Source organism: Heloderma suspectum, chromosome 8, assembly GCF_057233095.1.
Source record: "Heloderma suspectum isolate Gila_16-S chromosome 8, 16-S_ref, whole genome shotgun sequence".
NCBI classification, from domain to species: domain Eukaryota; kingdom Metazoa; phylum Chordata; class Lepidosauria; order Squamata; family Helodermatidae; genus Heloderma; species Heloderma suspectum.
Window position 1 is genome coordinate 40,849,445 of NC_139465.1, and position 26,216 is coordinate 40,875,660.

At 48.4% G+C, this 26,216-nt stretch overlaps 1 protein-coding gene across 1 annotated transcript in view; it reads left to right on the forward strand.

The window, feature by feature from the left end:
* Positions 1–4,519: 4,519 nt before the first annotated feature.
* The window catches only part of GNAO1 (G protein subunit alpha o1), a 249,033-nt gene continuing 227,336 nt past the window's right edge, over positions 4,520–26,216 (forward strand). Inside the window, exons 1-2 of the mRNA XM_084812085.1 lie at positions 4,520–5,566; positions 6,446–6,488. Of these exons, the coding sequence (XP_084668211.1) occupies positions 5,449–5,566; positions 6,446–6,488 (161 nt within the window). The 5' untranslated portion in view covers positions 4,520–5,448. The remainder of the gene's footprint in view (positions 5,567–6,445; positions 6,489–26,216) is intronic.

Sequence of the window (26,216 nt, forward strand, 5' to 3'; positions counted from 1 at the left end):
TACTTTGTGAGAAGATTTTCTAAAATGTCGTGCATAAATCCATACAACAAAATAAATAGTAAATAAGATAACCCCTAGGTTAGACTACTGTAATGTGCTCTTACATGTGCTCTGGACGAAATTGGCATTATCTGGGTCTGCCAGGTTCCGCTGGGGGGGGGAGGTGCTCCGTCCCTCCCCCCGGAATCCTCGCCAGCCGGCTGTGCTCCGCAGGGATTCTGCGGAGCTGCCAGCCGGCTCCGCCAGCAGCCAGACATCCGACCGCTGGCTAGCAGGGCATTTGCAGGGACGCAAATGGCGGTGGCCATACCCGCCGCCGTTTGTGTCCCTGTAGTCAGCCGTGATAGGCTACGTAAATCTTTACGTAGCCTATCATGTCTGACTTAAAAAAACAACAACAACATGCGCGTACGCAAATGGCGGCGGCTACGGCTGCCGCCATTTGCATTCCTTATTTTGGCCCGTCTTAGTCTACGTTAATATTTACGTAGACTAAGACGGCAAAAATAAGGGGAACGCAAATAGCGTAGCGGACGCTATTTGCGTTCCCCTTATTTTTGCCATTTTAGTCTACGTAAATCTTTACGTAGATTAAGACAGGCCAAAATAAAGAACGCAAATGGCGGTGGCCGTAGCCGCCACCATTTGCGTACGCGCGTGTTTTTTTTAAAAGTCAGACGTGATAGGCTACATAAAGATTTACGTAGCCTATCACGTTGGTTTTTTTTAACCTAGCCGTGATAGGCTACGTAAATCTTTACGTAGCCTATCACATCTTTTTTTTTTTTTTTTTACACGGGAAATGGCAGCGGTGGCAGCTGGTCAGAAGACCGGCCGCCGCCGCTGCCGCACCGCCGCTGGAGCCACCACCGGAGCCGCCACCACCCGGAAGGTGTGCCCCAGGTAAGTCTCATCCCGGGGGGATCTGCGGGGGGGTGGCGGGGGGTGGCAGGCCATTCCGCCACAGATTTCGAGGGGCTGAATGCGCTGGCATTCGGCCTCCCCGAGATCCGTGGTGGAATTCTCTGCCATCCCTACCCCCCACACACCATTCTGTACTGTTGCTGTTCAGTCGTTCAGTCGTGTCCGACTCTTCGTGACCCCATGGACCACAGCACGCCAGGCCTTCCTGTCCTCCGCTCCCTCCCGGAGTGTGCTCAAGTTCATGTTCATTGCATCGGTGATGCTATCTAGCCATCTCATCCTCTGCCGCCGTGCCCTTCTCCTTTTGCCTTCAATCTTTCCCAGCATCAAGGTCTTTTCCAGTCAGTTTTCTCTTCGCATTAGGTGGCCAAAATATTTGAGCTTCCGCTTCAGTATCTGTCATTTTGTACTGTACAACTGCTTTATTCATTCATTCATTCATTCATTCATTCATTCATTTGATTTATTAGCTGCCCATCTGGCCGGGTACCTGGCCACCCTAGGCAGCGTACAATACTAATAGCAAATTTACATAATCAGCTGAAAAGCAACAAAAAAACATAACAACACTTCTCTAAAAAATCCTAACCCACCCCAAATGCCTGCCTGAAAAGCCAAGTTTTTAAAGCCCAGCAGAAGCTTATCAAAGAGGGGGCATGATGGAGGTCACTAGGGAGGTAATTCTACAGAGTGGGGACCACCACAGAAAAGGCCCTAGTCTTCACCAGCCTAGCCATCCTGGCTGATGGGACAGACAGAAGGCCTACTGAGGCCGATCCTGTTGAGCAGCGTCCCTGGCGTTGTTGGAGGCGCTGCTTTGGGCCAGAACCATATAGGGTTTTAAAGGTCAATGCCAACTTGAATCGGGCCTGAAAAACTACTGGTAACCAGTGTAACTACTTCAGCAGCACTGGAGTGATGTGGTCTTGCTGACGGCTGCCTTTAATCAGGCAGGCCACCGCTTTCTGTACCAGCTGCAACTTCTGAACCGTCTTCAAGGGTAACCCCTCATAAAGTGCATTACAGTAGCCTAGGCGATAGGAGACCAGAGCATGAACTACTGATGGGAACAGATGGTTAGGGAGATAGGGGTGCAGCCGCCATATCAGATGGTGTTGGTACAGCTCTGCCCGGCTCATGGCTGACACCTGAGCCTCCATGGACAGCTGGGAGTCTAAAAGGACCCCTAGACTGCGGACCTGGCCCTTCAGGGATAGCTGCACCCCGTTAAACCAGAATGTTTGCCAATCTGGAATATACTCTGAGCGTGTGCAGTTTTGCATTTTCTCCTAGATCATATAACGCCTAGAATCATAGGGTTGGAAGGGGCCTACAAGACCATCCAGTCCAACCCCCTGCTCATGGCAGGAAGCCTGATTCCCTGCAGTCTCCCATCCAAGTACTAACCAGGGCTGACCCTGCTTAGCAGACGAGATTAGATGACATCGGACACATCCAGCCTTTTGTTTTTAAACTCACTTTAATCACAGTGGTGGTTCTTTTGTGTTTTATTATGTTTGTAAGTTTAGAGTTATGATTTTAATGGTATTTATATATTGTACTGTATTATATTAGTTGTTTTCTGCCCTGGGCTCCTTGTGAGGAAGGGTGAGGTATAAATCAAATAATTTAGGATGCAATCCTATCCATGTTTAGAAAGGAAAAAGTCCTACAACTCTCAGCATTCCCTAGCCCCTAGGCTGGGGAATGCCAGGAGTTGTAGGACTTTTTTCTGTCTAAACACGCATAGGATTGCTCCCTAAATAAATATAATAGCACACAACCAATGTGGCGTAGTGGTTAGAGTGTTGGACTGGGACTCCAGTGATCTGGATTCAAGTCCCTATGCAGCCATGAAGCTCATTGGGTGACTTTGGGCCAGCCACTGACTCTCACAGGCTTGTTGTGAGGATAACATGGGGGGGGGGGGACACCACGTAAGCCGCCTTGGGTTCCTTGCAAGAGGAAAAAGGCAGGATTTAATTGCAATAATAAATAAAATAAAAATAATGACTGTATGAATAAAATAGAATTTGCTTCTGCTACCCTGATGCCCTCATCACCTGCTGCTTTTGGGGTGATCATTTGAGGGGACTTTGGCCCCCAGGCACAGCCCTATCCGCACCACTACCTGCCACTCCCTTCTCACATAGAGGAGCCTCCCCCTCCCCTTGCAGCCCACCACCACCATGGCAGCAAGTGCCGGGGAGATGGGGTGTGACCACCCAGAAAGCAGCAAGGGATGGGGAAAGCAGAAGCAAACTCCCTTTTATTCCTGTAGCAGTGATGACGCTCTGATTGAAGCAAGCTCAAAATGCAACACTGTACGTGCTCAGAGTATTCCTTTTAAAAAAATCAGGAATGGAAACAGGTCCCCTCTTTTTTTCTTTGCTTTAACCTATTAGGAATGTAGAAGCAATTGTAGTGCAAGGACGCCAGCTATGGAGAGGGGTGGAAGAGAAGAAATCTTTGCACTGCAGCTCAGACTGTAGCTGGGGGGGGGGCATGCAGGGGGCTAGCCCCGCTAAATTTTCTCTGCCCATTTTTTTTTTTTTTACAAGCAATGTAAAAAACAGTGTACAATGTTGTTGTTCAAAGGCCTACAAACCAGATGAACTGCCCCCCCCCCCTTTTGGGCAACCCCCCCCCCCCCCGCCGCCCAGAACTTTTAGGCTGGTTTCAGGCCTGCTGCAGATAGGTTTTGTCCGATTATTTTTATTTTATTTATTTATTGCATTTATACCCCGCCTTTTTTCCTCTCGCAAGGAACCCGAGGCAGCTCACATTCTCCTCCTCCCCCTCCTCTCCACTTTATCCTCACAACAGCAACCCTGCGAGGTGGGTTGGGCTGAGAGTGTGTGGCTGGCCCAAAGTCACCCAGGGAGCTTCCGTGGCCGAGTGGGGACTGGAACCCGGGTCTCCCGGCTCCCGGTCCAGCAAACTTTTAAATTGCGTTTTATGCTCTTGTATTTGATGGATCCCATGTGTCCGGCTATTGGGCGGTATTGAAATGTCACCCATAAACTCATCAATACAAATAAATACATAATGAGGCCATGGAGTCGAGGGTCTGAAGTGACCCAGCCGTACCACCAGGCCTGTAGCCAGCCTAAACGTTCTGGGGGAGGTGTTGAACCAAGTGCGGGGGGCAGTTCGTCTGGTTTGCAGGCCTTTTAAAGACAAAATCGTAAATTGGTTTTTTAATGAGTTGTAAAAAAAAAAAAAGATTAGGCTGGGCAGAGAAAATTTAGGGGGGCAACCCCCCCCCCCCCGGCTGTGCATCACTGGAGGCAGCATCAACGGGGCGGGGATGCTAGTAGGCAGCGGAGGCTGGTGGCAATGTGGGTTGCGACCAGAACCAGTGAGAACCCGAAAGGAGCTCTCCAAGGTGCCGAGCCGAACCCCCCAAAGTGGCTCAGCGCCTTCGATCGCTCCTTCGGGGGTCTGGCGGCAGCCCGGAGCGGATCCACGGCCGGCGGAGCCCCCCGCCCTCGGGCTTGGCCCCGAGCCCGGCCGGCTCCCCGGGCCTCGCGAGCGCATGCGCGGCCGGCCGGCAGACGTCATTGCCCCCGCCTGGCCTCGCCCTTCGCCTGCTGGAGCTCCGCGAGCGCAGAGCGGTGGCGCACTCGCCTGCCGCCGCCGCCGCCGCCGCCGCCCTGCCTCCTGCCCGGGCTGGCGCTCCGCACCCTCGCCCGCCGCCCCCGCCCCGCCCTGCGCTTCTCCCCAGTAGGATCGGCTGAACGATGCGATCGCTCGCCGCCGCCGCCGCCGCCGCCGCCCATTAGAGACCCCCGCGCTCGGGGGAGGGAACCGCACTCGCGCGGGCGCGCACTCGCACGCGGGCGCGCACAGCCGAAGGAGCGTCGCGGCGGGACGAGGAAAGAAATTCCGAAGGCAACGCATTTGGGGAGAGAGGGAGAGCGAGAGGGAGGGAGGGGAGAAAGCGTCTCTCTCTCTCTCTCTAGCTGCTCGCCCTGCAGCAGCTCCCTCCTGCGAGAAGAGGAGATCCGCTATTTCTCTCTCCATATATATATTTATATAAGACGGCTGGAGGGAGATTTTTTTAATTTTAGTTTTATTTTTTGCAACAAATCTCGCTCCCATCTTTCAGCGGTCCCCCACTCCCCCCCTCCCTCCTCCACCAGCAGCCCTGCTCAGCCTGGGATTTCATTTGGATGCATTGATTTGCTGGGGCTAAACAGAGACGCAGCGCCGAGAAGGAGAAGGGGAGCGGGGGAGAGAGGTTGGGGGGCAGGGACACCCCGAGAGCGAGAGAGCGCTATTTCCCCCACACACACACACTTGGGGCTGATCATCATCTTTTAATCTAAGCCGAGATCTACGTTTTCCTCCTCCGCCGCCGCCGCCGCCGCCGCCTCGCTTGCTTGCCTTTTCTCTTGCTCTTCCTGGGTGTTATTTCCCCCCCTCCCCTCCCGTTTGCCCCCTCGGAGCGTCTGAGAAAGGGTGGGGGGGGAACCGAAGAAGTGTCCACCAGCCCGGAATACACACATTTTGGGGGCCACCATGGGATGTACCCTGAGCGCGGAGGAGCGAGCCGCCTTGGAGAGGAGCAAAGCGATTGAGAAGAACCTCAAAGAGGACGGCATCAGCGCCGCCAAAGATGTGAAATTACTCCTGCTCGGTAAGCCGGCTCCATTCTTCTCTTTCCCCTCCCCACATCATCCGCTTCCCCCCTCACCCGCCCCCCCATGCCCAGGTAGGATTTTAGCACACACACCCCTCTCTCTCCAATTCCTCTGCTCTCAGATGTGATCTACACCCCACCCCACCTGGCACGCACACACTTCATTTCTCTGTTTGCAATGCAGCTCTGCTTTCCACAGTTGTTGCTACAATCACCCCCCCCCCCTTTCTTCTTGGCTCTCATGCCTAAGCCAATTCCACCCTCTTTCTCTGATGCAGTGAAAATTCTAGGGTCCAAATAGGACCTTAGCCCTTCCCAAACAAAATGAAATAAAAATCCAATTCCTTCCACCAACTAGGGGTGTGTGTGTGTGTGTGTGTGTATGCATATATGTGTATCCCTGTCTCCTCCTCCATCTTCAGCCCCACCTTTTGCTGTATTGCACAAATATGCTCCATCCCTCCCCTTCACTACCTCTCCCCCCACCCCTTCCTTTCAGGCAGGATTCTAATAATCCTCATTTCCTCTTTTGCACTGAAAAAAATGTATTGCCCAAATATAAACCTTCCTCACCGCCCTCTCCTCCCCAGCTCTGTGTTCCCCCCAACAGGTATGGTCCCCACACCTCCACCCACCCAGTGTTCTGCACTGAAAAACTACCACCATCTATTTCTCTTTTTTTGCCCTAAAACTCAATTGCACAAACACAATCTCATCTTCCCGCTGCCCCCCCACTCATGTGCAACCTTTAGCACAGCTGTTCCTCCCTATGTAATCTCCTTTATCTCCTTATATTCTCACACTCGCCAGATCTTGCCTTTATTGGGGTTTTATTTTATTTTATTGCCTTTTTTTTCTTTTTTTGTGTCCCAACAGGGGCTGGGGAATCCGGGAAAAGCACCATTGTGAAGCAAATGAAGTAAGTCCATTTTGAGGATTTTTCACACCACCCCAACAATCTTGTGTAGGGTGTATGCATATCCCCCAGTGATTTTAGCATGCTACTGATTGGTATTTTCTTAATGGGGGGGGATCCAAGTGCCTTCCTCCTAGTTACCCTTTTTTCTTGGTTGGGGGGTGGGAGAGAGTATTCAGGGAGGGGAAAGGCAAGCAGATCCTCAGTTGTATGAATGAGCATCCGCCATGTTTGAAGTGGGAAAATCTTCTTGGGATTTGTTCCTCCTGCACCACCTTGGAGGGACCCACTTAGCGGGGTTCAGTATCTGGGGCAGTGATTGTGAAGGCCAGGCTGGCAGATGGGCCAGAGAAAAGGGCAGGGAGGTAGGGATGACCCAGCCCCCTACTCCTCTCTTTGTGTGTACTAAGCACGGATGCTCCAGGTGTCTGCTGTTCACGGCTTTGGTACTGAAGTATGACTTCTCTGCTTCCCTCCCTCCCTTCCTTCCTTCCTTCCTTCCTTCCTCCTCCTCCCCCCTCCCTACTTCCCAAGAAAAGAGGGTGGAGGAGAGAGAGGTGGGGTCCTAAGCATGATAGATACAACCAGAGCACAGCCATTAAGCATCCCAGTGTCAACGAAGCTTACTGTCAGGATCTTATCTCCTAGTGTGTGCTTGAGCTCCCCCTCTCTCCCCACCCCCTTCATTTCCAACATTTGATCTCCTGACAGGGGTGTGTGAGGTCAGGTTCTCTGGCATGTATGCATCCACAGGCATACATGTAGGACAGTGGAAATTGCTCATCATACAGATTTAAAGCAAAGCTCCATCATCCTCTTTTACCCCCACCCTCCTTGTTGTTTCTTTTTCCCTAGATTTGAGTCTCTCTCTCTCTCTCTCTCTCTTTTTAATTAATTATGGCAGAATTTGGCTGCAACTGCAAATTAAGCTGGGATATTGGAGGAGATAAATCAGCAGTGAGCGAACGAGGGAGGCAGATCCCCCCTCCCACGCGCCTTTTCTCATTTACGCACGACACCCTGCCTGTGTTGATTTCGTTGACACCTAATGGACCCAATATGAGTTGTTTATCTAATTCTGAACCATTTTCTTCTCCTGCTCTCATCAGCTGCTTCTGATAAAGATCTGTGATATTGATTTAAAATCTCATGAGGGGTTTGTGTGTGTGTGTGAATTAATGTATTAGGCAGCTGGCAGTGCACAGATGTTCTGTAACCCTATTGCATGCACATAAAACACACACACACACACACACACTGATCATGCAACAAGCAAGCAGCTGATTCTGGTTTTAATTTGCTTTGAGACCAATCCCCAAGGAAAGGGATGTGGCAAGGAGCACATCGACAAGGTAGTGTGGTGAGTGTGTTGTGACGCGGCCGAGGTGTTAAAATTTCAGAGCAAGAAAAGAAGTGAGGTGATGGGGCTATGGCAAGGGGGGGGGGTGCCCTAGTTTTTTGCATTGTATTTGGTTGGGAGAAGGCGCTATCACCAAGGAGCAAGTGCCTAGATAAGAGTTCAGGATCAGAGCTGCTGTTTTGTTTGCAAAAGGTGAGCGAGGTTTGCTGTTGCTAATTGCCGAAGAACCTTCCCTGCCCTTTTGACGGCTTGCGTGTTGCTAAGGGTGAGGTGCATGCTTGATGCGGAGGTGGGGGGATGTATTCCTTGCAAAATGGCACATCTGATCTCTCTCTCTCTCTCTCTCTCTCTCACACACACACACACACACACACGCACTTCTGCAGACAAGTGTCTCTCTGTGTGTGTGGTCGAGGTGCTTCCCCAGGCATAGTCCATGTAGTGCACCAGGGGTGGTAGGTAAAAATTTCAGGCGGCAAAAGTGGTGGACAGCGCCCAACAGAGCCGAGGGGCTCTCTGGAGATCGGCACACGTCGGCTCATCTCGGCTGTCACCGGGCTCGGCTTGTCTTCGGAAGCGCTCGGTTGTGAGGGAGCTGCTTCGGCCGGAAAGGCTCATCCCTCTTTGGAGATCAGGATGATTTGCACCCCCATGGATGAGGGATCTGTCTGTCTGTCTGTATTATTTGAAGTGCATTTACCTGTGACGTCTTGGAAGTCTTTGTCCCGCAGGCTTGTTGAGAGGATGAAATTATGTGTAATTACAATTTCAGTGTTGCAGTTGTGCATACTTGGTTTTTAAAGTAGCTTAAGCGCTCTCCAGTAAGGTCCTCTTAAAGAATCCTGTACACACTTACTTGGGAGTAAGTTGCATTGAACGCAAAGCATCTTACTTCTGAGTAGGCTTGTGTCGGATTACACTGCACAAGGTGTAGTATTCTTTGCTTGTTTGTTTGCTATATAATTAAACAGTTGTTTTAAAATGTGCAGAGTCCTGTTCCGTCTACCTTCACAACGACCCTGTGAGGTATATCACTTTTTATTCCTGTTTTATTGATGGGTCTGAGTGGTGTCCTTTGGGAGAGTTCATATCTGGCCAGGGATTTATTTATTTTTCAGTTCTGATCCAAGCCTAGTCTTCTGCCTCATGTGTGATTAATGTTGGGTTGGGGTGCTTTAAACATGGAGTGTTTAAAAGGGAAGCAGTAAAAGATGAAGTCCCCAGTGGCTGGGCTAATGACGAGCTGTAACTCTAGATCAACCTTCCCCAACCTTGTGCTCCCAGATGTGTTGGACTACATCTCTCATCATATGGGAGTTGTAGACCACCACATCTGGAAGGCACCAGGTTGAGGGAGGCTGCTGTATGCACTGAAGGCACACAATATATCTGTAAGCTGCTTCAAGCCTTATGAAAGCACCCCCCCCCCCTATGAAGCTGTCTCTTAGTGAACCAGGCCATTAATCTATCCAGCCCAGGACTCTGGTTTTTAGGCAGAGAGAAGCCTTTCACAGCCCTGGAAAGGTCCCAGGGTCAAGCTGAAAAACTGAACCTGCAGCCCAGTGGTAGAACCCATGCTTTGAATGAAGAAAGTCCCACGGTCAATGCTGAGATGCCCAACATTGAGTGGAGATGGCCAACTGGAGATGCCGTACCCTGAGCCTCAATTCAAAGCACGGGCTCTACCATTGGGCTGTGGGCCTAGTTTTTCAGCTTATTGGATCACTCTCACCCCAGTCGGTTGATCTCATTTAGCGCACTCTCCTGCCTTCTACAACTATGCCCTTTCCTCCCTTCCATTGCTCCCACCACCCCTTGCGTTGCATCAGTTCCAGTTCATCTGTCCCAGCATCCACATCTCTGCCCAACTCCCTGAATGACTGCCATTGTAAATGGGCCTAGGAGCTAGGCTATCCTTCCCCAACCTGGAGTTATAGCCAGTCTTAATTCTACTTCGCTGGAGGAAAATTCTGAGAGTGCCTTGGACTGCAAGAAGATCAAACCAGTCCATACTCCAGGAAATAAAGCCAGACTGCTCACTTGAGGGAATGATATTAAAGGCAAAACTGAAGTACTTTGGCCACATCATGAGAAGACAGGACACCCTGGAGAAGATGCTGATGCTAGGGAAAGTGGAAGGCAAAAGGAAGAGGGGCCGACCAAGGGCAAGTTGGATGGATGATATTCTGGAGGTGACGGACTCAACCTCGGGGGAGCTGGGGGTGGCGACAGCTGACAGGAAACTCTGGTGTGGGCTGGTCCATGAAGTCATGAAGAGTCGGAAGCGACTGAACGAATAAACAACAACAACAAGACCCATGAGATGAGTGACACTTACGTTAGACTACTGTTGGATAGAACCCATTGGATACCACCTCTGATCCCCTCCAGATGCTTTGGACATCAGGTCTTATCAGTATCTGACAGGAACGGTCTTTTGCCTTTGAAAACATCTGAAGGGCACCAGGTTGCAGGAGGCTAAACTAGGCATACACATCCAAAGACACTCATCCTCTCTCTCTTAAAAAATGGTGGGGGAAGGAAGATTAAACACTGTTTAATCTGGATATCATTGTTATTGTATTTTGTTTTATTAATTATGTATTATTACATTTATATCGCACCTTTTTTCCTCTTGCAAGGAACCATAGGCGGCTTACATAATCCTTCTCCTCTCCATTTTATCCTCACAACAACAACAACAACAACCTTATGAGGTAGGTTAGGCTGAGAGTCAGTGACTGGCCCAAAGGCACCCAGTGAGCTTCATGGCCAAGTGAGGACTTGAATCCGGGTCTCCCGAGTCCCAGTCCGAAACTCCAACCACTACACCACACTGGCTCTCTAAAGTATGAAGTATAAAAAAAGAGCCTTGGCAAGTGTTTGTTTGTTTGTTTATTTAATAGAGTTATATACTGCTTAGCATATTTTACAAATATCTCTAAGCCATAGCTTAACATATATGAAAATAAAACATTTAAAAAGACATTAAAACCAAGTACTCATAATACCATAGTTAACAAACAAATGGAGCATCTCAATCCATCAGGGAAGGCCTGGGTGAAGAGAGTTGTGCCTCATATTGGCGCCTCCTGAAGGCTTTCCATAAAATGGGTGCCACCATGGAGTAGGCCCTCTTCTGGGTTACTGCCAGATGCAATCTGCAGGTTGCGATACAACCAGTAAGGTCTCCCCCAATTGGGGAAGGCACTCTACCAGTCCACCTGGTCCTAAGCTCTTCAGGGCTTTATGCGCCAGCAACAAGACCATGACCATGGCTCAGTAGCTACTGGCAGCTAATATTTAGCAAAACATTGCTAAAATGCAGGGCTTTTTGCCATTTAATTTTTGTGGACCATTACACCATCTTTGGAACCTCGCCTCCTTTCCTTAACTCTGAAATCATGCCGTTGGCCCTGCACAGCCTTTCTCTCCCCTTCCTCCCCATTCCCCTGATTTCCACAGGCATCATTACATGTTCAGCTTGAGGTCAACTAAGCCTACAGCAGACACCACCTTGCAACCCACACTGATGCCTTTCTGTAGTTCCAGTGCGACCTACACTTTGGGAACCCAGAGGCTTTATTTATGTATTTTTTATAAACCTGAAAGGCAAAATTGTTTGCATTGGCCCCTGCTGGTGGGCAAAGCCCTCCCAGAGAGCTGCTCCTCAATTCTTAAGGCAAATACTCTGCATTCCCATGCACATTACCTGGGAATAAGTCCCTTTGAACACAATGGGACCTGCTTCGGAGTAAATATGCATAGGACTGCCCTGTAAGTACTGGAAATACAATCATTTCATTAGACAATAGAATCTTAGAGATTCAAAGAGAATCAAATTAATATCCTGCTGCAAATATAGATTGCACAAAATATAACATATAACTTCGCAACAATACCCTCACAGCAAAACTGCCCCCAGTTTTGAGATACATTGAGTCAAAATATACTTACTTCAGAGAAAATGCAAGAAAGCAAAGATTAAGACATCTGCAAGCCATTGTTCATGTCTAGCTCCCCTTGATCAAATTCATTCGTGGAATGGATAATAATAATATCCAAACACAGTTTAAATCCAAATGAATCCAGCAAAGGAGAGTCATGCAGAACCAGCTGACGCAATGCTTATCCAAGCCTGACAGATGCATCTTTTGACGTTGGTTCTCATTTCATCTGCAGCCAGTAGGACTAAAGCTGAATGGGGGGTTATGCACGCTTCTTTAGTGTTGTGCCTTTTTAAGCCCTGGCTTGGTACAGCAGCTGAGTGCTCATGGTAATGACATTGAACTAGTGGTTTGGCTTCTCTCTTGGTTTTCTTCTGGGTGGCTGTGCCGACAGGCTTGGGGTGATCTTTTGTGGCTTGGGCATTCGAAGGTGATGACATTTGTGCCGACCTCTTCCCTCCCTTTAGGGATGTGGGAGCACAGCTGTTCTTCAAAGTACCTTCCCGCCGACTTTGGATGGGTTTGGACTGGACTGAAGTGAAGTGAAGTGAAAGGGAGTGGAGAGGTGATGGGAAATACTGTAGCTGAATTCCAGGGAGATGATCATAGTTATTTTTCTTTCTATTAGGAGCAATGCACAGATTGTACCTATCAGTATTTGTTATTGTTGTTGTACAAGGACAGTTTAACAGAAATTGTCTGCAGAACAGGAAAGGATTAACATGTTGACAGCATTTCCTGGGGTTTTCATAAGGCAGAGAGAGGCAACTTGGTGCCCTCCAGATGTTTTTGACTACAGTTCCCACCAGCCCCAGCCAGCATGGGCAATGGTCAAGGATTATGCAAATTGTAGTCCAAAACATCTGGAGGGCACCAGGTTGCAAACCCCTGACATAAGGATTGTCTTCCACTTGGTTATGTATTGTCTCAACATTTAGAATCCCACCTATTGGGATGGGGAAGAGTTGCATGGGTTTTGTGGTTTTTGCGTTCTGTCTCTGTGGTCTACTTCTCACAAAGAGCAGATAAAGAGGTGGTCAACTTGTATCTGGACTGTATCACTGCAGGTGGGGGTTATAATGCTCTTCTATAACCCCACCCCACCCCCAGTTCCCTCCTCATAAGAAACTAGATGTCAGCAAGAAGAGCTCTAACCTTCATTTTCTCCCTGACACGCAAGTTTTCTATTTGCAGGGACCTTGTTTTGTGTGTGGAGGAGTGTTCAATTGGAACAGGCCAGACACATGTTGCCCACTGCTCCATCTGCTATTTGCATCAACTTGGCCTAGTTTGTGCTTTTTGCTGGACTTCAAGCCATGTGTCTGTGTAGATATAATTTATTACATTTATATCCCACCTTTCCTCCAAGGAATTCAAGACAGCATACATGGTTCTTGCCCCCGCCCCCACCCTATTTTATCGTCATGACAACCCTGTCAGGTAGGTTAGGCTGAGAAAGAGTGACTCTCCCAAAGTCACCCGGTTGGCATCATGGCTGAGTTGGGATTTGAACCTGGGCCTCTCTGGTCCTAAACCAACACTCTAATCCAGTTTTCCCGAACGTGGTGCCCTCCAGTTGGCCATAGGCTGGCTGGGAATGATGGGGTTTGTAGTCCAACTCATCTAGAAGGCACCAGGTTGCGAAAGGATCTTATAATCACTGCACTGGCTTTCAGGTAACTGGAGACCAAACAGAGATAGGTTGTACACTGTTTAGTTAAACATTTCAGTGTCCCCCTTCCTCAGTAGCGTTGTTGGGCTTTACAGCATGCAGTCACATAGCTTCCTGAACCTCTGGCCCGTGGGCCAAAGTTGGTCCTCCTGGGATCCCAGTCTTGCCCTCCAGGGTCCTCCAGAAGGCCACGCCCCTTCCCCTGGCTCCACCCCTTTCTCCCAGCCACCAGTCGTTCATTGGTTTTCCAGCTTTTGAATGTTTTCCCCCTGCTTCTGAAAGGCTGAAATGTGTTTCCCAAGGCTTCTTTGCTGGCAGTAAGAGCTTGAAGTGAAAATATGCTGGCATTTTTGGCGTTTGGCCCCACTCCTTCACTTTCATCCCAGCCCTTTTGCCCTCAAGCTGAAAGAGGTCCAACCCCCTTGGGTAAAATAGACTGTTTCCAGCAAAAGCCAATGCTATGAGAGCTCAGACTCGGAGATGGCATAGCACTGCTACGAACAATATGGCTGGTCTCCTTACAAATCCCTTCCTCTGCTTGTATCAGAAAGTGCATTCCTCACAGGCCATTCACAGGGGCTGAAAATAGGCCCAAGGTGTCATCTGCAAGATTACAGACAGAGGCATGTCAAGCTGTTCCTCACAGACGGTTTCTCCGTCATGGTTTTCTTTGTGGGGGAAACCAACATTGCTTGGACAGGCTGGTCGCTATTAATACTACCTGGGTGAAATATTGCTACGGTTGGAACAGGCATTTTGGAGAAGTTGTGAACTTGGTAAAGGGGACCAGACGAAGATGTTTCTGGCAGCCTGCTAGAAGAGATATGTGTAGGGTGTGTTGTTGCTACATGATGACAGATGTCTTGGGCAATAGGAAATGCTGCCACTAGATCATATCTCATGCTATTTGCCCAGAGAATGGCCTGAAGAAGGCACATAGGCAAGCTGTGTACTCTCCAAGGCTACGGTTTCATTTAGGACCAGGGCAGGCAACTTCTGAGGGTCAGGAGGCCAATTTGCCACCCCCAGAACCCACCACGGGCTACACTCTGCCACCAAAATTGCCACAATTTGGCAGAAGCAAAAAATTCACATTTTCACTTGAAAACAAAGCTCTTGTTTTAAAGTGAAAATGCGGCTTTTCCCCCAGTGCTGTGTCACCAAATTTCAGCAGGGGCTTGTAGTGGCAGGGGCCACTGAAAAGGCTGGGGGGCATGTGGGCTGTAGACTACATGTTGCACAAGCCTTTTTGGGGGGTGGGGGGAAGGAGGAACTGCAGATGCCAAGAAAGGATTTATTTGTGGGCCCCAGAATTACTGGTTTCAGAAATTTTCCTCAGGCGTACTAAATAACGTATATGCAGACTAGGATAATTAGAAAATTAAAATGATCACATAAACAATACCCTTATCTAGGACAACCACCGTTTTCAGGACCCTGTGCTGGGGAAAACCTCACCCGCTTGTCATCCCTAGCTATTGAGGGGAAAAGGCTGTAGCTCATGCTTTGCATGCAGAAGTTCCCAGGCTCAGTCCCTCATATTTTATTTATTTATTTACAACATTTGTATACCGCTTCACATCTAAACAGATTCCAGAGCAGTGAACAAAAAGAGATAAAATGAACAAAAGGTAAAAAGAAGAAACATGATTTTAAGATTATTCTTTAAAAAACAGAGTGCCAGTAAAACTGTGGCTGCTTAACCAAGGAAGACTTCTTGGAAAAGAACTGTTTTCAGGAGGCGCTGAAAACAACCCACTGTTGGTGTCTGCCTGACCTCCAGAGGCAGGGAGTTCCATAGGACAGGAGCCACCACCTTGAAGTCTCTTCTCTGGGTGGACTCCAGTTTGGCCATAGGTCCATGTGGAACCACCAGGAGCAGGCCCTGTAATGACCTCAGAGAGGTTGCTAATGGAGAAAGCACTCTCTCAGGTATCCTGGTCCCAAGTTGTTTAGGGCTTTGCACACTAGGACCAAAACCTTAAACCTAGCCTGGTAGCGAATAGGCAGCCAGTACAGTTCCCCCAGCAAAGGAGTTGCACGCTGAAAAGGGGCAGCTTCCGACAACAGCCAAGCTGCTGCGTTCTGCACTGATTTCAGTTTCCAGAGCAGCCTTAAGGGCAGCCCCACATAGAGCACATTGCAGTAATCCAGTCTTGAGGTTACTAGTGCCTGGACCACTGTGGCCAAGCTATCCCTGTCCAGGAGAGGCTGTAGCTGGTTAACCAGCCAAAGCTGGTAAAAGCTGGTATATCCAGGTAGTTCTTGGAAAGACCCCCTCCCTGGAACCCTGGAGAGCAGCTGTCAATCAGTGGAGACAATACTGAAGTAAATGGACCAGCTGTCTGACTCTGCATAAGGCTGCTTCCGATATTCTCTTGCTAATTTTCTTTTTCTGTACTATAAATGACTATAGCAGCAAAAGCTGAAGCCCCAGAGAAGGCAGAATGAGGAAGCAGTCTGCCAAAGTTTTCTATAAACCACTTATGGTTTAATACCTTTTGCCTGTTAGAAATTATAGCTGTTGATCACATGACTGTGATTTCTCATTGTGACAAGCAGAACAGATATAAAATATATTCTGCTGAATGCATTTGCTTGGGGTTTTGTCCATCAGAACTTTCCTTCTCAAAGGCCCAGTGATAAATGCAAATTAGATGGTTTTACTCACTGCTTCTCCCAACCTGGTGAAGTTGATTAGAGCGGCTGCATAAATGTGTGGTGAGACAAGAGGGATGAGAGGGCAGGAAGAATTTGGACAACTGAAGTTCTCAGTTCAGTTCTCCATTGTTTCCTTTAATTTATTGATAAATTACATCAAATGAGCATTAACAATGAAAAGTGCCTTCTTCCACTTTGCTGGTTGGGGTTTGTTTTTTGTTTGTTTTTTTCAGGTGGGGAAAAGATATCTTGATTTTGTGAATGGGGTGGTTGCAATATGGGAAGTGTCTATGTTGGGGAGAAAAAAGAAGAGTTGATTATGTCTTTTTTGGAGGGCAAGAACTGTGTTGGACTGCTTCTGAGCATACAGTGATTAGGGATGGGAAAATTGTTTGTTTCAGATCTGAATGCACACTTACCTATTTTCAAGCTTTGAAACCAACACACAACCCAAAACTCGGTGTTCCTTCAAAATTTGCACTTCTCTGAATTTTGCAAAGCAGTTCTCCAATTTAAAAAAAACCCAAGAAAATGTGTACAAGACTACATATAATAGGGGAAATTGGAAGCAAAAGTGCACATATTGGTGAAAATAATGTTCAAAAATTCATTGTATTAGGAAAACTGTTTGCAAAAAGATGCGTATATATTGCATACAACAATTGCGGATTAAGAAAAACCTGCACAAAAATGCATATGAATTTTCATGTGAACTTTAAAAAAATAAAATGTAAAAGTTTGGGATGAACCGAATTTCAGATTGGAAAAATTATCAAAATTCGGGATGTATTAAATTTAGATTGGAAAAAAAAGAAACAGAGAGAAACTGAAATTGACGGATTTGTCCATCCCTAAAGAATGCAGAAGACTATAGTTGTTCAGTGAAGATGAAAGGCAGTTTTCACATGCTCAGAGGTATTTTTCTTCCCCTATTCCAGGACTTGGCCGTTCCAGGACCGTTAATGTGTGAGTGCTCTGGTTGTAGTGTTGCTGGCAGCAGGGGTAATGGACAATTTCTGAAGCTGGGATGGAGAACCTCAGGTTTGGGGCTAAATCTGCAACTCCTGGGGATCCCAGTCCATTCCCTTGCCCCCCACTTTCCCCCAACCACTGATCATTTGGAGGTTTCCTAGCTTCCGGGCATCTTCCCCCATCCTAAAAGGTTGAAATGCCTCTCCTAAGGCTTAGTTACTGGCAGTATGAGTTTTAAGCTAAAATATGCTGGTATTTTATTTATTTATTTTTATTTTTGGCCTGACCCTTTTTGTCTTTGTCCCCACCCACCACTGGAATGCGGCCCCTGAGAGCATCTTCAAATTTGAATTCAGGCTTTGGGGCTGAAAGAGGTTCCCCATCCTTGTTCTAAAGAGAGGGGTGCTGGAAGATAATCCCAGCACTTTAACCCTGTTTGGGCACAGAATGTGAGGAGAAGGCTTTGCATGATTGGGAACCCTGATTAATCGGGGAACAGTCAGCAACAACAGCAACAACATACATTAGATCTCTTTGACACCTTTCTCAAAAAACTCTCAGGGTGACTTAAAACAGAATTAAAACATACACAATTTTTTAAAAACTAAAAACAACTATCTCCTAAAATACCACCACCCCATAAAATAACGAGACAGCAGTGACACACAAAACAATCCAGCTGATGACTAAGGAGCCCAGCGTGTGCCATCAAATACCAGGAAGTAGAGGAAAGTCTTCACCTGGTGCTGAAAAGATGACAATGTTGGTGCCAGACAGGCCTTGCTGGGGAGGGCTTTCCACAGTTGTAGGGGGGACACACCACCGAAAAGGCCCTCTCCTTTGTTGCCATCCTCCGAACCTCTCTTGGAGGAGGCACTCTGAGGAGGGAATCAGGGCTGCATGGAGACTTCTGCTCTTTCAAATGAACCCGAATGCAAGCTCTCTTCAGACCTCCCAGCTCAGTATGAAGAGGTCAGGCACGGAGAGAATGGGGACAGGGATGCTGGGGGCAGTGACAGCACGTACGGCCCAGGACCCCTTATGCACACTGATAAACCCCAGCCTTCTCCAACCTGTCACCCTCCAGATGTGCTGCAATACAACACCTATAACCCCGTGTCATCTGGAAGGTGTCAAGCTGGCCTAGGCTGGTATGCCCTGTTCAGGCATAGCACCTAAACCGAGCTTTTTAAAGCTCTGTCTCCTTATTCAAAGCACACAAGAGGGGAGCAGATGTTGTCATCGCTCAGTGGCAAGCGGCAAGCAATCTGCACATGCTCTGAGGCGCTGCCTTTTAGTACCTCTTATTCCTGCCTAAAATTGCTCTGCCATGGATTCACTGGCTGATCTCGCCAGTCCTTTATTGCTGTACCTCTCTGTCTACTGATCTGTAAAGTGAGGGAAGTACCCTTTCAAAGGCATAAATGCACTCTCCCTGTGTTTGATGGGCTGTGTGGCGCATGGCTCGCCTCGCTGCTCTTGACGCCTGGGATCCCTTGCTTGCATTCTCTCCTGGCTGCCAGAATTCCATTTGCTCCTGGCAACCAGATTTGTGGACCCCTTGCAGTGAACCTCGACGCCTCCGAATCCACTCTTACCTCTGCAGTGAACTACTCATTCGGCCAGCTTTACCCGACCTGGTGCCCTCCGGATCTGTTGGGACTAGAACTCTCAGCCTCCTGCAGCCAGCATTTTATTGCCTGCCTTCTGCTCATGGAAAGCACATCTGAGTCTGGATTGTACTGGACCCTCCCTTATCTGCCAATGGAGGCTGGTGGCTCCGATTTCAGTGGGGCTGTGAACCCATTCTGGGTTTCAGTCAGAACCAGCCACAGCGCTAAAGGAGCTTTCCAAGGTGGTGAGCCTATTTGGGGGCCAGGTCCAGCCGCTCTCCCTTGTGCTTTTTTTCTCTTTAAGCCAGCAGGCCTTCAAACAGAGGACACCTTCAACTAGAGGACTGCTCTATGTAAAGGAAGGCACAGCGCCACCCTACTTCCAATCCAAGATACTGATGCTCTAGCCCAGCTGAAGGTGCCGCCAGGCGCCATTTTGGAACAGGCCTTCTTTTGTTTTCCCCGGGCTGCTGGTAGCTTTAAAAATATCGCTCCTGTGGTGATGTATGCTTAATGCTTTCTCTCCTGGCTGCCAGAATTCCATTTGTCGTTGCTCCTGGCAACCATATTTGTGGACCTCCTGCAGTGAACCTCGAAGCCTGTGAATCCACTCTTACTTCTGCAGTGAACTACTCATTCGGCCAGCTTTACCCCACCTGGTGCCTTCCGGATGCGTTGGGACTAGAACTCTCAGCCTCCTGCAGCCAGCATGCGCTCACTGGGAGGTGCTGGGGGTTATCCTGTAAAACATCTGGCGAGCATCACACTGGGTAGAACTGCATTAGGTGGCTTTAGACAAGCCACAATGTCTCATTCAACAGTATCCAAAGGGATATATTCCATGTGAAATGGTGTTGTTGTTTTAAACCCACTGGCCACGATTCAGCTGAAATTAAGCCCTCTTAAGTCCCACCAGTTACAAGGGGGAATCAAGCATGTGCTTACATTTCTCAGCTGAAATCAAAGGGATTTAGGAGTGCTTAACACTGGCTGGATCAGGTCCCCTGTCTTTTCAGCAAATTTGCAAGTATTTTCTTTTATGCCTCCCTCACTATAGCAGTGATAGCAACACAAAGCAAGAAGTCACCTTACTTGTGGTTGATGATGGTTTATTGAGAAATTTTCAAGAGTTTGTACCATAGAACAGCCTTCCCCAACTGGTGCCCTCCAGATGTTTTGGACTTCAACTCCTGTCAGCTCCATCCAGCATGACCAATGGTTAGGAATGCTGGGAGCTGTCATCCAAAACCTCTTTGGGGAGGATGCCATAGAGGAACCCTGCTCCACGCTTTCCCCTTCCTAATTAGACAGTAGGTGATATAGGACACATATCAATATGTGTCAGGAATGAGTGATGTACAAACCCCCCACTTTCCAGTCTGATGGGGGGTTTGTAGAGGGGCCATCTGTGCTGCTCAGGGCCCCTCAAAATCCTCCAGCATGGCTCCTTGTCCAAGGCAGTTCACGGAGCGGCTCTCCCGCTCCTTATACAAGGCAATATGCTAATGGCAGCCACCATTAGCGTATCGCTGGGAAAAGTACAGACGCAAGTGACGTATTGAACATCACTTGCAGCTGCAATTCCGTCAAAATCGGGGCTTTACGGCCACAAGTGGAGTCCGATACACTATTTACATCTGTATTTTTCCCAGCGATAGGCTAATGGCAGCCGCCATTAGCATATCACCTTGTATAGAAAGCTGGAGAGCCTCTCCGCACGAAATCCTTCAGAGCTGGATGTAAGTGGTGCTGTTCCACTGTGGAATCCGGAGGTCAGATTCTCTGGAATCTGGCCTCATTTGAGTCCACGACGGAATTCTCTGTCATCCCTGTCAGGAATGATTTTGATTGTGGGCAGATGTCTGGCAGCTCAGATTCAGAATCAGAATGGGAACAGCTAGAACAGAAGGAGGTACCCTCCCTAGTGAGCCTAGATATAGCGAGACTTTCTGCCCAAGTCCTTGACACACAGATGGCCCAGGGCGGCTGAACAGCTCCCCCACTCCTCCACCATGAGAACTCAAGTTTCGGAGGAGGAGGGTGAGGGGCATGGCTTGAGGGATGCTAGTGTCCGTCGCAGTGTGAAGCGGGAAAAGTTAGGGGCAGGTTTCAGACACTCTGCCAGGTTGGTCGCTCATGGAAGCCAATGTAGGAGGGAGCCTCCCTAAGGGAGGGGCATCCCTGCAAAGCAAGTTTGGCCATGAAGTTCTTGCCCAGACTGCTGGCAGCTTCTCTAACTTCCATTTCATCTCCTCTATTGATATTCGTAGATGTGTGGATTAGCTGGTTCTATGCAGTCTGAGAGTTTCCTAGAACCTGCATTTGTAAAGAAGCTAGTCGTTTACCAATAAAGTAGTGTTGCCCTGAAGCCTTGTTTCCTGGAGTGTGTTGATTGCAAAGGGGGAGGTTGAAGGAACGTGACAATATGCCTCCTTTTTCCATGTTTCCCTCCCCACCCACCACCCTCCATACCTCTCCCCAGGTTGCAGACTTGTTAAATGTTGTGTCAGGGCTGTCGAGCATCTTTCAGCTGAGGGCCAAATTCCATTTCAGAGAAGCTCTGGGGGGCACATTCCAGTGGTGGGAGGGGTCAAAGGCAAAAGGGGCAGGGCCAGAAATACCAAAGATGACAGCTTAGTTTAATTTAAAGCTCATAGGAGAGGCGTTTCAAGCTCTGGAAATGGTAGGGGATAGGACTGCGCTGCGCAAAAGTCGAGAAACCACCAAATGATTGGTGGTTGGGGAAAAAGTGCAATGGAAGTTGTTGTAGTCATCTAGGGAAACCCAGAGGGTGAAACTGGATCCCCCAGGCAGGTCAGATTTGGGCCCTGGGCCTGAGATTTTGCACTCTGGGCCTGAGATTTATGATTTAATATGATTTAAATATGATTTAACGTCATATTTAAGCTAAGATTTAACCTGAGATTTTGCACTCAGATTTGGGCCCTTGGCCTGAGATTTTGCACTCTGGGCCTGAGATTTGGGGAGATTTAATCTGATTTAACCTCATATTTAACCTAAGATTTAACCTGAGATTTTGCACTCAGATTAGGGCCCTTGGCTTGAGATTTTGCACTCTGGGCCCGAGATTTTGAGAGATCTAACTTCAGATTTGACCTCAGATTTTGCACCCTGGGCCTGAGATTTTGCACTCCTGTTCTATGTCTTTCAAGTTATATACTAAACAATTTAGGGTGCAATCCTATCTATTTAGGTAGAGAAAGTCCTACAACTCGCAGCATACTGGCTAAGGAATGCTGGGAGTTGCAGGACCTTTTTCTGTCTAACCACGCATAGGGTTGCGTCCTTCCAGTTGCAGCTTACTGCACGTAAGCAAAGGGGAGCTGTGCCTTTGGCATCCATGCCTACTATGTTAGTCTATTTATTTCAAATAATTTCTATATTGCTTTTCTTTTTCTTTTCTTTTTTAATTCCCAAAGCGGTTGACAAGATAGCATCTGGATGAAGTGCAATAAAACCAAACATTTAAAACAAGAAAACAATGATAAAAACAATAAATTCTCATTCGAATAATAAGGGGTAGCTGACAATGCTAGCGGTCAGGAAACGCCTGGGCAAACAAGTGTGTCTTCAGTTGTTGCTGGAAGCACTCCACACTGGGAGCCCACCTGATCTCATTCCACATTCTTGATCTCATTCCACATGGTGGGCACCGTGGTTGAGAAAGCCCTCCGCACCACAGCCAAACGACCACTGTGTGTTGGCCCATTTAAAGCGCAATCCTATGCACGTTTGGACAGGGGGAAAAAAGGCCTACAGCACCCAGCATGCCCCAGCCAGCCATGCTGGCTGGGGCACGCTGGGAGTTGTAGGCCTGTTTTCCTGTCTAAACATGCATAGGATGGCACCCTTAATTGCTGGTAATCGTAGCCACCCAGTATGTGGAACCAGCAAAGTAGCATGATTTGAGACGTCCCTCCTTGAACGTTGGCTCCGCGACAACCACAGAGTTCTGCTTTGTTCTTCATGTGCAGCTGTGATGCTTCCCAGTAGTCCAAATGCATAGCGACTTTGAATTTTGTTTGAGCCACAGTTTGCCAGAGGTCTGCCTGTCTTTAGCAGCTAGGACTCAGCCACAGAAAAGCGGGCTACACGTGCATTTGTGTGGTCTCTCAGCTCTGAGTCTGAGAGGAGTCTCGGCAAAATGCCCTGTAGAGCCCATCCCGACATTGGCGCATATCAGGGAGGGCACTAGAGGGAATTGGTGAGTCCCCCCCCACACACAGCCTAGCTGGTGGAGGCAGCCAGCAATGGTCTCCTGATCAGCACCAGGTCGCTGAGTTTGGGAGCCAGCCACCATTTCAATTTCCCACAATGCTTTGCGGCAATGTCGTATCAAGGGCCTCTCCTTTTGAATGGTCTCTGTACGTGGACAGTTTGCTGCTTGCCCTTCCATTTGTGGTGGGTGGAGGGGCAAGGAGAGGATTTTGCTGTAGTAAGGCCATCTGTGCTTCCGTGAAAAGCTGCCATGATGATGATAGCTTCAGCTCAGTCCTCAAGAAGTAAAGACATAGACTGAATCTTTGCCCTGTGCAAGCATTCCAGTGGACAATGCCAGACCCAATTCCTAACACCATTCAGAGCAAGGCAAGGGTGTAGCCAGCAAGCAAGCCTGACCCAGCAGCTTTTATGTGGACCAAGAAGTATCACCTGACCTCCTCTGGCCTACTGATGCAAGGAGGCTCCTTTGGAGGCTCCCTGAAATCGCCAGTTCAAGACCCACTGTGGACTCATGTCCTGACTGATGGTTAGCCAGCCCAGCGTGGAGCCGGGAGGGTGGGTATTTTGCTGCAATGGGGGTGTGGATGCTTTTGACTACTGCTCCCTTTTAGAAAGCAGTTGTCATGGACTTTGCTGTAATTCTGAAATATATTTCCTTTCTCCATCCCGCCCCCCTCTCGTTTTTGAGCAAGCAGCCATTTTCAAGATGTATGAAGCTCCCATCTTAGCTGAAATCAGAAATTCTGCATACATGTGTCTACAGCAAGGCTGGGCAACTTGCGGCCTTCCAGATGTGTTGGCCTACAACTCCCATCTGCCCAAGCCAGCACAGCTAATGGTGACAGATGATGGGAGGTGAAGGCCAAAACATCTGGAAGGCCACAAGTTGCCCACCCTTGATCGATAGCTTGGGAAAGTCTTATGCCAGCTGAGACGCCTTGGAGCAGAGTTGTCTTGCTCTGCAATCTGATACCTACCTGGGAGTAAGTCCCACTGAACTCAGTGGAACTTACTTAGAGTCATAGAGTTGGAAGGGGCCATTTAGGCCCTTGAGACCAACCCTCTGCCCCATGCAGGAATCCAGTTTAAAGCATCCCTGACAGATGGCTGCCCCGTTTTTGCTTAAATACCTCCAGTGACAGAGAGCCCTCCACCACCCTAGGCAGTTGATTCCATTGTCTGAGTGTTGGTAAGTTTTTCCTGATGTTCAGCCAAAATCTGCCTTCCTGTTAGTTAAGCCCATTATTTCATGTCCTACAGTCTTGGATGGCAGAGGACAGGTTGCAGCCCTCTGCTGTGGAGAACCCTATAAGTACTCACTCGAAAAGTGCTATCAGATCCCCCACCCCCACCCCTCAGTCTTCTCAAGGCTACTGCTTCTGAGTAGACATGCCTAGGATTGCACTGTGAGGCTGGACATTTTCCACAGTGGTGCTCAAACCATGGAATGCTGTCCCAAGGCATATTTGCCTGGTGCACTGAACAAAGGGAGGCACCAGAACATGGTACAGACTGAAGGAGGGAACCCTCCAGAGGCCCAAACCAAAAAGCACTGCAAGTTGGATAATGGTGAAGATGTTTAGTTGAAGCCTGGCGCATTTCGGGTTTTAGAACCCCTTTTCAAGGGCACACTTGAAAACCTTATTGCCATCTTTTCCACGATAAAAACCAAGTTGCTAAGTGCACATAACACAACGGCCACTACCATTACATGCCCTTAGCAACTTGGTTTTTATTGTGGAAAAGAGGGCAATAAGGTTTTCAAGCGTGCCCTTGAAAAGGGCTTTTAAAACTCCAAACACATTGGGCTTCAATTAAACATCTTCACCATTATCAAACTTGCAGTGTTTTTTTCGTTCAGGCGCCTGGAGGGTTCTCTCCTTCAGTCTGCATGATATTTTCCCGGTACACCATCGTTCTTAACCAATTTGGTGCCAGGCAAAGCCGGCCCTGTCCTGTCATTCTTTCGGAAATATTTCAAGGGTGTGTATCTATATTTTAATCTGAGTTTTAGCTGCAGTTTTATCCTGCTTCTATTTTTTAATGCTTTAAAAAATGTTAATAAAAAGAGGAGAGGGCAGATCAAGGCTATGGATGGAGCTCCTTTCAGCCATTTGTGCTCTCTCGCTCTCCCAAGTGGGCAAGTGAACCAAACTGGCAGCTAGGAAGGAGGGCTGCTGAGCCGCGGGGGCAAAGACCAGCCACCACTACTTGCCCTCTCTCTCTCTGTGCCGTGTACAGGAAGGAACTGGCACAGCGCCATCAAGGGGGCAGCCAGAGAGGGCCTGATTCTTCCAGAGGGGTCCAATCCTTATCTCTCGGCCCAGCAAGAGAGGTCAGGCAGGGCCTGTTTCTGCTGCTTCTCTTCAGTGGGTGGTGGGCCCTGTGCTGGTTCTGGGCCTTTGGCAGCTGCCTGAGGATGCCAACCTCTGGCACTGGCCCCATGTACAGCTGTGACTCCAGCACTGGAAATGTGATGAGAACTCAAGTGAACCTCAAGCGTGTGTTGTTGCCCGAGCTCGGCCTTCCCCAATCTGTTGCCCTCCAGATGTGTTGGATTGAAACTCCCATCATTCCCAGCCAGCCTGCTGGGAGTTGCAATCCAACTCATCTGGAGGGCAACAGGTTGGGGAAAGCTGCCTTATGTCTTCTCCATATTCTTTACAGGGTTTTTTTTTAGTCTAATATTTGTTTCTGGAAAACAAATTTCTTGTTTGCTAGAAGAACGGTATGAACCCTTCCAGATTGTTCACAAATCCATTTACATTTCATTTTTTAGTCATCCATGCCCTGCCAAAGACAGGCAGGAACGACAGAGATGATCGACATAGTTAAGGGTTTGTCTGCACAATCGGAGTTTGTTTCAGAGGTTGTGTAAATCAATGAAACAGATCAACAGCTCCACCTCAGGAATATAGCTGAAATTAGGAATAAGTGACTTGTCCAAGGCTACCCAAGAAATCTGTGTCGGAGGTTGAATTTGAATCCAGGTTTTCCAGCTCAGATCCAATGTTCCTTGTGATGCTTTCTGTAATTGGCAGAGAAAAAAATTACAATAGGTTTTCCCCCCTTGTAATGCTCCCCTCCCCCTTAATGTGCATGAAACCAGCAATAATGGATGCTGATGATAAATATGGCTGGCTGGCTGGTAATCACTGCATTAGTGTTGGGGAGAAATAGCAGGACAAAGAAAGACACAGTGTTGCTGATAGGCAAGCATTTCACAAAGTCATTCCACCTTTTATTGATGCCACGTTCTGATTG